General features: G+C 36.7%; 2 protein-coding genes across 2 annotated transcripts in view; both read left to right on the forward strand.

Annotated features, from left to right (window-relative positions):
* LOC142345565 (hepatocyte growth factor-regulated tyrosine kinase substrate-like) overlaps positions 1 to 12,009 on the forward strand; it is a 99,828-nt gene that overhangs the window by 45,074 nt on the left and 42,745 nt on the right. The window lies entirely within an intron of this gene.
* Positions 4,918 to 7,847, forward strand: LOC142345563 (uncharacterized). Its single transcript, XM_075397660.1, has one exon. The coding sequence runs from the start codon at positions 5,191 to 5,193 to the stop codon at positions 7,585 to 7,587; it is 2,397 nt and encodes a 798-aa protein (XP_075253775.1). The 5' UTR covers positions 4,918 to 5,190; the 3' UTR covers positions 7,588 to 7,847.

Here is a 12,009-nt window from a genome sequence, read left to right on the forward strand (position 1 = left end):
ATTTGATTGCAATTGCAAGAAGGCAACGCCCACTGTAATTCTAATACAAGAGGCAAGGTATGCTCTGTTCATACCTCCAGTGATTGAACTCGTGCGCAAATCGAGCCTACCCCAAAAATGGTCTGACTATGATGGCAACGTGGTAGCAAATTTGGCTACTGACGTTTTGCATGGATTTCTTTAATCATGGCAAGCAATTTGGATACCTGGCAACTGCAATAACTTTGCAAATGACTTAAATGGAGCTCGTAAATTTTCTCATGAGCTGGTGTCAGATGGTTACCGTGTTGTGCGATCAGTACGCGGCAGTGAAGATTCGCGCAAAGTTTTCCTTAAAACAAAAAACGCTTTCCAATCTGCTTGAGAAAACATCACTGCAAAACCAATAATCCTGTTCCACGAGAGCAGAGCACTCAAACTTAGCAAAATGTTGTTTTCTTGCTTGAGTAACTGCTTACCCTGAAGCTGAGAAAAGATTTTGTTGACATCGCTTTATGATTGCGCCCGTGACTAAAAGCTTACAGCAAGGGACCTTACGGAACGTTACACTACACTGCCTCACTCTCTGCTGGTGAACCTTTTCGATATGAAAATCTCAAATTATTCACCTCATGCAAGATAAGGTTACGCAAAACGAATACACCAATCAAACTCAGAGATATGAAGCCCGCGAAGAGAATAATCTGCACACGTTACTTTAAATTATAACGTAGCATTGTAGGCTTGACATCTGAAAACAGAAAGTGTAACTGTCTCATGGTCTTATCATTGAATCGGTGATGTTTTACATAGACGGTGCTTGAAATCTGTGACAAGCTCTACTGAAGATTTATTCTTGGATGATAAAAGTACCACTATCAACTGTTTTCTGTGGGGAAAACTAAACCTTGCTCTGTCCTTTGTAATGAGGTTAGGTTGCAAAACGACACAAATACATGTTGGAGAAAACGTCACTTCAATTGCTTGAAGGCAAAAAAATTTACAACAAACCTATTTGCGCTGATAAAATCTCTCGAATTGAGACGAATTCAAACGTCTTGTTGGCGACCAGTCTTGGCAGCTTTTTCTTCGATGCAAAACCTTTTTTAACCTGTAAGCCTAGTCATGTCTAACGGAAGCTATGGAACCATGTAAATATCACGAGGCAATTAAAAATCTGTTTCTATTATTTTCTGCTTTATTTTTGGTTTAAGCCCCACTTTAAATTTCAACCGTGACGAAACACGGATAAGTTTTGAGTTTTCGCCTGAATAAAATTTCATATGCCATAAGTTTCAACTCAAAAGAGAGTTCACGCCGCTCAACAGCAACGACATGCGAGAACTAACATCTTCCAAAACCAGAGCGAAATTTGGGAGCAAGTTAATTGTAATCACACTGAGACCTTGTGACCATCGTGTTTTGTTTCATTAGTTCCAGTAAATTTTGTGGGAGTTTGCCAGGCTGATGTACAAAGCAATTCGCATACAATCAGATTTAAAACAAATTCGTTGGCAGCCAGTTGAGCCGATTCAAGTAAGACGAGGTTGGTAATGAAGGTGAATTTGGAGTATCAAAAGCTCGGCAGAGTTTAATAATGGCTGAAGTTTTGATAACAAAAAGGTTTGCGAATTTTTTTAGCAAAATTATTTGGTGAAAAAAAACAAAATTTGAATAGTTTATTATTTATGAATGCAAAAATTTGAGCTTTTTCAATTCTTAAAGATAGGCGGCTTAAACAGAAGTGTAAAAGTCTACTCGAAGAACTTTATATTTAAGCTAAAGCACTGTAGGGCAATCTTTGTAAAAAAAAAATGTGGTAGAAAGCAGTATGACCAGTTTTCAAATATATTCTCACCAGATAAAAGCTGAAATTTTGCAGCTTATTGAGAGGGAACTCCTAAAACTTTTCAAGGAGATTTGGTCAAAATTTAAATGGCTACTGTGTTTTGAAATCAGTATTCGGCAGTGAAAATTCGAGCGCACATTTAATAGAAACAACAAACGTTTTCCAATCTGCTTGAGAAAGCATGTCCGCAAAACGAATATTCTTGTTTCACGAGTGCAGAGAAATCATGCTCAGCCAAATTTTGTTTCCTGCTTGAGCAACAGCTTACATTGTAATAGTTTTCATGTAAGCTTAGAAAATATTTTGTTGCTATCGCTTCATGATTGCGCCCGTGATGGAGCAAGTTAATTGTAAACATACTGCCACCTTGTAACCGTCGCGTTTCGCTTCATTTGTTCCAATAATCTTTCTGGTAGTTTGCCAAGCTGATGCACAAAACAAATCGCATACAGTATGATTTCAAACAAAAGAATTGGCAGCCAGTGTAGCTGTTCAGATACGACTAGGTTGATAATGAAGGTGATACTCGGAGAATCAAACGCTCGGCAGAGTTTACTATTGGCTGAAGTTTTGCTGACAAAAGGTTTGGCAGACCATAGGGGAGCAGGTTACGGTGGTGAACACTTGATAACATTAAAACTCTAATAACCTCAATTAAGACTGGTGTTTTAAATTGATCTCAAATTTGCCGCATTTTACGGAGATATTAAATTGAATTGAAAATGAACTTAAAAAAGTTGATCTGTCGTTGCAGAGTATAACAATATAACAACCTAGAACAATATAACAACCTAGAACAACCTAGAACAATATGACAACCAATATAACAACCTAGAATTATTACCTTTTCAATGTAGTTACCATCTTTTGATAAACGTTAAACGACCATGTTCAACAATTTTACTTTCCCGAATAATCATATACTCACTTTTTTTCTGCATTCATTTTCAGTTATATCTAGTTGAACCCAGTTTAATCAAGGTCAAAAAATTGTCAAACATGCGTGGACTGAGGTTCGAACCGAATACAAAATAAAAATTGGCATCGACTGCATAGAAATGCTAGTTTGTTCCCAGTTCTTTCCGCTTATCTTCTAAAGACAACATGTAACAGGAAAACAGTAAAGAATTGGGAACCGACCCTTCTGGCACAGCCGTCTTAAGTTTAACAACACCTGAATGAAATCCATTTATGATAACCTGTTGCGAACGGTTCGAAAGATAATTTTTAATAAATACTAATACAAAAGATTTCAAACCAAATCCTTTTCACTAACTTCTCAAATAACAGCTGATGATCAATGATATCAAACACTGCAGACTAATCAACGTTATCAGCAACGAGTTCAAAATGGAAGTTGAGAAAACTAATCTTCCTCGCTTGTGTCTTCCTGTATGAGAGACGCAGGAGCGCGCACTATAAACACACAACTAATAAGAAAACTAGGATCTTTCATTATAGCCCCCCCAAGCTTAGTGGTCAGATAACCGATAGCCCCCAATCATTGTTAATATACCATAATGGGAGAATAATTTAATGGGGAGGGGGTATAATTGGAAAGAACCCAAAATGACAATAAATACTCGGGTGCAAGGACATACATTCAGACGATAAAAAATTTTGCACTCATACGCACTCATACGCGACTATACTGTTGTTGTGTCGGAGAGGACGCTAGTCAACTCTAGGAGAGGACTCTAGGTATTAGTTTGGTAATACTTTGAGGCGGCTCTCGGAGTCTACCATATTTCTGTAAGTTTAAAATACAAGGCATATTTACTGTTATTTTAGATACGGTGCTGTGATGTTCTAGATTGATGGCTCTGATTCAAAACTAGGGTGAAGCAAACCCTCTTTTTCTCTTTTGCTGCTTTTATTTTAGATTTGTACAGCCTTTCTTTTTCCTACTGAAGCTATCTTTTTTTTAAAGAAGCCAATTTGTCAAAATAAAATTACTTCCGATATTTTAAAAAAAAGTTTTTGAACTTTTGAGTAAAGTTGCCTCTGTATTGTAGTAAAACAGTTGGCTTATCAAGAGATCTAGTCTTGTTTTTTTGAGGCTCCTTTGGTGTTGTTCTCAATTGGTCTTCACCGCCACTTATTATCTTTTCTAAAGTCTGGTTCACTATTTTTGAAGACAATTCCTCTGGATACTGGTTTTTGGTACAGCTAGTTACGTTCTTTTCAACAGCTTGATCGAAGGTCAGCCAATCAGATGCTGCGTTAGAAACCCTGTGAACTTTCACTTGAGTCACATTTTACTTATGATGAAGTGGCGCACAGCTGCTAAAATTCAGTATTTTTCCATTGTCAGTTGGTTTTTTATATCAATGGCAAGTGATAATACTTTTACTGCTAACATTTACGTTAATGTCAAGAAAAGCCAAATCATTTTCCATGTTAACATTGCAGTTTGTTTGGTAATGTATTTGCAAATTTTAATTTCTCGTCTACGTCACCACGAACCGTGCAGATAACATCATACACATACCTTTAAACAATTTCATCTCATACGGCCCCACTGTCTGTTGATTGCTGCAATAAGTACAAATCCAAATAACATCCTGCATGTTGGCGTAATCCTCATTCGCTATCTTTTGGCAATTTGCATGAAACCAGTTTTTGCATGACTCACATTCTACTCCTCTTCCTCGGAAGGTCACTTACAGGTTACAGTATTTGCACTTCCCGTTTTAGTCGGATGTGGAGATATTTTCACCGAGCTCTGGTTTTTGCAGTGATGCCTCAAACACGATTGCTATTATTACAGCCAGTGATGCACCCATAGCCAGACCACCTGATTGTACATACCAGATCCCGTTACATTTAAAATGAACATTTGTCACCGCAAGCTTTAACAAAACTTTCACTGCGGACCTTGGGATCCCTGGAGCTAGGTTGCTTGAATAGAGTTCTCGTAGAGCAGTTTCTATAGCCTCTCCAACCGGCACGTTGGTGTACAAACTTTTTACGTCAAGAGATACTATCTGCTCGTTATCTTCAAGAGAGATACTCTATGACGTGCACTCTAATTCAAGTGTATTTGAGGGCAGCTATTAGAAGCAGCAAGAAGTAAACAGATTTTTAATCAAATTATTAAATCAACATTCAATAAACAGAAATTTGTCGTCTGTTTCTTTGCTCTCTTTTTGAGACTACAAAGCTAATGCGACTGTTTTCTGACAATGTGCCAGCTATGTATTAGGATGCTCTGACGTTCCGCTGCTGTCATTTTTTATATTCATATATCGGAGTTGATATGCCGCCACCGAGTTGACTGACTACCCTATAAGTCGTTCATTCACCCTGACGTCTTTCTTCACATAAAGTTATTCTTTCCGTTTTCAGTCTAGTATGTAATAATGGCAAAATTATACATAGGTCAATCAACCAGCAATGGTCCCTCGGCTTGTCAGGGTCTCTCCAGAAAGCGACGGAAGTTGGTCGGCTTGTTCAACCCCTCAAATTACTGCTTCGCAAATGTGTGCGTGCAAATATGCTTTCATATCGAACCTTTTAGAAACTACTTTCGAACTGCGGTCTTCAAAAAACACATATCACCTAAACGGGAACCTAACATCACAAAAATGCTAGTCGACGTCTTCGAGAAGTTGTCAGATGACCAAAACGAGGTTGTTAACCTGGTTAAGTTGTTAAAAGTTATGGGATCTGATTACTTTACTGTGGGCTATATTCATCACGATTCTTTTGAGTTCTTATTAAGTGTGTACGATAAATTAGATGAAGAATTAAACCATATGCCCAATCATCAGTTACTGTACTACATTCCTTCAGAAAACCCTTTGAAAGCAACAGTTGAGAAGAACTGGAACAGTTTTTGTGAAAATAAGGCATCAATTATAAAACACTTGTTTTACGGAACGGAATGTTCAGTCTTTACATGCGCAAATTGTGGTCATAACAGTTACGCGTCTGAACCAAGTATTATGTTTTCAGTTGCCTTACCTCAAAAAGTAGTTCAAGTCTATTTCTTCAGGAAAAATAGTGCGTTGCCTATTCAGTGTGTTGAGCTTGCGGTCAAGAGCGATGACGGGTACTGCATAACCGTTGAAACTGTTGTATGTCAATTGTCTCTGCAGTACAGAATCCAAATTAATCAAATAATTTTGTGCCATCTTTCGAAAGATATAAGAAAACTGCATGAACTCGATTGGTCTAATAAAATAATTCCTAATTTGAAATTGGTAGCGTTTGAAACTTCGAGCCGTCTTGATCAGTTTTCGCTTACAGTGAAAGTTGAGAGCTCATCAGTTGAACCTGTTTTGTCTTATTGTGCACATTGTTTCATTAAATCGAGCGAGCTGAAAAAGTGCTCTTTGTGCCGCAAAGTCTCATACTGCAACAGATTTTGTCAGACTAATGACTGGGCTGCTGGACATAAGTTTTCTTGCTCTCTTTTGAAGGAATCAGACTTTTTAGACATTGGAATTCCCATTCTTGTGCCTCTCACTGCCGACGTTGATGCTCTAGATTGGAAATTCTTCGCAGATGGTTGCCTAAATGCTGCGCAGACGTTCCTAACCTTTTCGAAAGCGAACTCTTCGAATGACGAATCAGTCAAACTTCAAAATGGGTTCCATGAATCGGAAGAAAACATGCTGTCTGAAAATTTCCACGACGTCGAATGCTCCTCCGATGAATCAAGTGCAAGCCCCTGCAGCTCAGTTGAAGACAGACAGAAGAATTTGGAATCGGTTTGGTTGGAAATTGACGATTTCGATAACCACGGTAACTTCATTTGCTTATCTGATGTAAGAAGCGTGAAATGTTCTGTTCACTCATCTAAAACTGAGGAGTCGATTAAAATACCACCTGCGCTTGAATTTGACATTATTGCAACCTTCGATGCTAATTCATTCGAAGACGATGAAAGGGCGAAATTGGAACATCTGTTCAAAGATTGTTCGAATTTATTAGAAATTTCGCTGCGAGGTTTGGACGCTGAAAGTTGGCCGGATTTTATTGCATTGATTAAATGCTCGACTGAATTGCCATCTCTTACAATTGTTTTCAAACCCAAGAAGGATGAAACAGAGTTGTCGGAATCATCTCTTATTTCCAAGACTTATAAATTAGGTTATAACTGCCCAAATTGGGCGATAGCTAAGACAATTCATCTAAGTAGTGGCTCAGTTTCTGCGGCAGATTGCAGAAAAGCAACCTTAGAACAGTGTTTAAACTCACATTTCTCCCCGATTCGTGTTTCGGACCGGAGCTGTGACAACTGTGAAGAAAAGTGTGACTCGATAAAGTATTCATACTGCTGGAGTTTGCCAAACTATCTGTTCATACATTTCAAACGAGCTGCCGAGTTCCAAAATATCACAAAATTGTCAACTGCTGTCGAATTTCCATTTGACGAATTAGATTTATCGTCATTTGCTGCGATTGGGCAGCCTGATAGCCAATCATATTCGGCCATATACCGGTACAGGCTATTCGCTGTGGTACAGCATCACGGCAGATTACAGGTCAAAGGTCACTATACGTGCTATATACGGTTGCCTTCTTACGAAGAGGAAAACAATGAAGTGAGTGACGAGGAAAGTAGTAACAGTGAGGGTAATAATAATAATAATAATAATAATAATCGTAGTTATGACTGGTATCATTTCGACGATGAAAACATTATGAAAGTTGCCGAGAGTTCGGTAGCACGGGCAGAACCCTACGTGCTCGTGTATGAAAACGTGTCGCTTCATGCCAAATCAAGTGTTTCTCAAATATTTAAATCTTGATACATTAATTCTGTCCTAGAGGACCCGTTTTCTTTTGACGTGGATCATTTCTTATAAAAAGGGAGAACACTAAAATGCTTTTTTGTTAATATAATAACTGAGAAAAATACGTAAAAAGTTATCAATTGGTCAAAAGAAAAGATCTCTCAATTGCTAAGTTGAATGTGGCGCTATCTTAATTCATTTAGTTTTATTTTTCTTGCCTTATTTTTTCCTTCAATGCAAATTATGAAGGTTTCCAATTTAATGTTCTAATAGTTTTTTTTTCAAAATAATGATACACCTGTTACTCTATGCAATTAATGTACCCGTTTATAGGTTTGTTTCACTATTGATGCAGGGAAGCTAATTTACAGGTTGAAGTCAGGGAATAATAGAAATACAAGCAGAGAGATACCTTATCCTTGTTCGTGTTTTCAACTTTGCAGCTGAAAAGAACGGGATGGTGATCCGAAAACATTCGGTGTTACCAATTTTTCGTCTCACAGTTTTTCAAAATTTAGTTTATTTAATGATCGATATAGGTGCGACTTCTGTCAATTTCTCTGGCGGGGGTCAAAATAACAAATTTGGAGCCTTTCGATTTAAGGCACGGTTCGTCATTTTGTTTTCTTACAACTACGCAATATTTATGTCACCACAAAGAATAGAGGCTGCTGAAGCTGTACTGTTTTTTCCTAAAAATCAGCCCAGCATCTCAACAAATTTAGTTTGTTTGATCGCGGTTTATTGTAAATATCTACTAAGTTAATTTCATTGTTAAAAAACTCGAAATCGATATTTAGATGCTTTTTAAAATTCAATTCAATTTGCTTTTGCACATTGAAGGATTTGAAGGTTTGTTTCACTACGCCTACAGCTTTTCCGGTTTTTAAAGAGATGAAGATATATCCAGATACTCGGAAAATGTCTTAATTTAACCATTTATCAGTTACGCGTCAAATTTTGGGAAGAATTTCAAGGTCCTAAGCATGAACTTCCTAGTCAATGTGGTGTCTTCGTAGTGGTCTCACATTCAATTGCAGCATGGTGAGGCACGAATTTTTTCATATTAGCACCCTTGATTACAGAGTTTTTCAAAAAAATTGAAGACGAAAGGGCTGGTTTGAAGAGCTTAACTGCTTCGGGATTTCTTTGTTTCTATTTTAATGTATTGCGTAGTTATTTTGGAAGCATTCATAGACATAATCGGAGCTATAAAACAGATCTGTTCCTCCTTCGTATTCTCCATTTGTTCAGCGAACCTTTGTTTCTTGGAAAATAGTTCACTCTCTCATCCACACTGAACTAATTTTAACGTTAACCATTGATCATTCGGAAAAAAATGAACCCCGTGGAGCTAACGTCTTTTTTTAAACAGCTCACATTAGGCAGTGGTTTTTAGGCGTTGAGTATCTCTTTTCTTTATCCGCCTGTGAAGACAATCAACGATTGGACGGTCTTAGCTGAATTTATTTGTTGTATTTGCTCGTGTCATTTATTACGCCATCGGGCTGAACGTTATAAGTAGTCCACCGATTGGTTTTTCTTATTACTATGTTTTTTCTTGTCAAGGCAATTGATCTGTGGAACACACTAATGATACTTGTGTTGATTGCAGTTTACAACCAAATCGAGCTCTTTAAAGCTGAAAGTGGAAATTTTCCCAATGTTGTTTGGTATAGATAAAATATACTCCATGTTAAAGGCGAACACCAACTAGTAGTAAACGATCAGATTGTCCAGAAAGTACGGTCGCCTTTAAAGGAAATCATTTGCGAGATGGCAGATCGTTTGGGGGTGAAACCGAATTGTTCGGGTTGCAATTTCTTCCTTATTCGCAAGTCAATGGCGTCGTAGATGAGCTTTTCAAAAACTTTCGAAATAACGCACAGCAAGCTGATAGGGCGGTAATTTTCAACGTTATTCTTACTGCCACTTTTATGAATTGCGGTTACATCTGCACATTTCCAAACAGAAGGAAACAGTCGCTTGTTGTAACAAGTTTTGATCAAAAGGAAGATGGACGAGGTTAGAGAAGGGCTGAGATTTTTAAGAACCTGCGGGGAAATACCATCAGGGCCTGCTGATTTACTAACGCACAAACTCTCCAAAATTAGTTTTATCTTATCTTCTGTAACTTTTACGGTGCTGATACAATCAATTTGAAGCGGTTGCAGGTAGTTAACATTATTTTGTGGAGTTCCATACATGTATTTTGAAAATCCGGGTATTTTAAAAATCCCTTTGAAAATCCGGGTCCAAAATATACACTCAGTTGATTTTTTTACAGGAACAAATAGACCAACGAATCTTGCGAAGACTTATGTTTTGCAAGAACTAGAATTTAATCCCTTCAGCAAAAAGTTATATGTCTGATAAAGTTACATTGGGATCTTTGATGATTTTCTTAGCTTTGTGATGATTTACTGCGCAAACTGAATCATTGCCGCATGTCTTTGCATGGAATGAAGTCTTTTACTTTTTCAGAGCTGATAAACTTCTTCCCGTAGTAAATGGTTGATATTGATTCTTCAGAAGTCTGCGGTATTGTCTTCCTTTCTGTATCTGCAACTGGATGCTTGTTGTGCTTTTTTGTTACACGCAGTTATTAATAGCCGCGAAGCGATAGCTGAGGCTATTATTGGCCTTCTCTTGTTTTTTTTTAAAATTCAAAGAATTTGAATTGTAATGGGGAGCTGTCTTTTTACGACTCGAAGAGTATTGGTTTTCTTAAGGTTTTTACGACTCGAAGAGGAGTATTGGTTTTCTTAAGCTTTCTTTTTTTTACCGGAAGTACTATTCGTTCAGACGATGTTTTGACCTAAAAGCGAAAGCGAGTAAAATTGCAGTGTGAACTAATTTTTTTCTGAGCGAGAGAAGTTTTTTGATCATGCGCTGCGTTTAGTGAATGACTTTTTGACATTGAAAAGTAGTTTTTGACTGAATGGCACATAGATAACCGTTTTTAGCCGTTTTTTCGTCTAAGTGGCCTAGTTTTTTTGCCTGTAATTTGGTTTTTTGTAGAAATAATTTTTAATCGATGCTATGTTGAAATGTAAACCCGGGAAATTGTTAGCACAGTATTTTGCATAGCCTGAAATTGCGTTTCAAATGCGAAATTGGCACATATTTCTTGATTTTTTAGTTAATTTTTGGCTTTTTTTTCTATTAATTTCTTCATTTTTGGATCTTTTAGCTGTTTTTTTTGTCAAAAATCAGTTAATATGGCAACTTCCCGTTGATAATTCATATACTCAGTGCCTCTTTCTACCTCGATGTAATTTTGTTTCATAAAATTGTACATTTGCTAATCCGATTTTCGTAGTTTTTTGCAATTTTTGTTCAGTTTTTTGTTTGTATTTTGCATTTAATTACTAGAAATAGTATTTTGGGGAAGATGAGGGACTTTAATTTCGTTTCAATAAAAATTCAATCATTTTTTGGTGTTAAGTTTTCGAAAAAACAGATAATTTTTTTTCATAAATGCAGTCTTAAATTTTTTTTTGACCACTTTTTTGCAAAATGCTTCATTGTTTCGTATGTCTGAATTCTGCTTTTTCTTGTTTTATTCTGTTCAGCTAGCTGGATTTTTGTCTCGAATGACTCGTTGTCTTTTCTATGTCTCGAATGCTGATCAATGAAATGTACTCGTTTTTCTTGATTGTTTTAAATTTGATTTATAACTTTCAAAAATCAAGAATTGGTCTTTTTGTTACGGTGTTCCTAACATTATGTCCATATTCTTCACATTCTCGTTTGTATCATTCTACTTTTGTCCTGGCAACTACTTTTGTTTTCGTTATATTGGTTTTTTCAGTTGTTAAAAAATTGAATGAATTCAGCTTTTTCTTAGATCTTGGTTTCTTCGGTTTGCAATTGATTTAATTCAAAATAAGGCAGTACTGGGAGTTTGCTAGAAAGTCTTTTCCAACATTTCGACTTATTACTATTCATTGCAATTTTATTCCGGGCTGGGTATTGTTTTTAGACGATTGTTTGCCTTTGAATGTTATTCTGTTGCTTTTGTTTTTCTATGATTAATGTAATTTTTGAATTAGTTTGAAATCTTGTTGTCTAGCATATATACAACAAGGAAGAATCATGTATTATTTTTGTTTTAATTGCCGTGATTAGAAATCTAATTGTAGTGGTTCTCTGATTCTTAAGTTTGAGCACTCTTTTTTGAATCATTTTGACTTTCCTGTCTTTTTTGAAAAGCTTTTATCTGCCGTTTGCTTTCGCGATCTTTTTGAGATTAGAATCATTAATTATCTGAGGGCATTTGATGGCCCTGTCAGCTTTGTCAGGCTATTAGTTTTCGACCATCCTAAATATTTCAGACTTTTTTAACGTTACCAAACGTTTTCAACAATAAAATTTTGCTGCATTTTCTTTCTCTTGGTGACAGTGGTTTAAATTTCACCGATTTTTAGATCAGAA

Source organism: Convolutriloba macropyga, chromosome 9 (genome assembly GCF_964194025.1).
Source record: "Convolutriloba macropyga chromosome 9, txConMacr16.3, whole genome shotgun sequence".
NCBI classification, from domain to species: Eukaryota; Metazoa; Xenacoelomorpha; order Acoela; family Convolutidae; genus Convolutriloba; species Convolutriloba macropyga.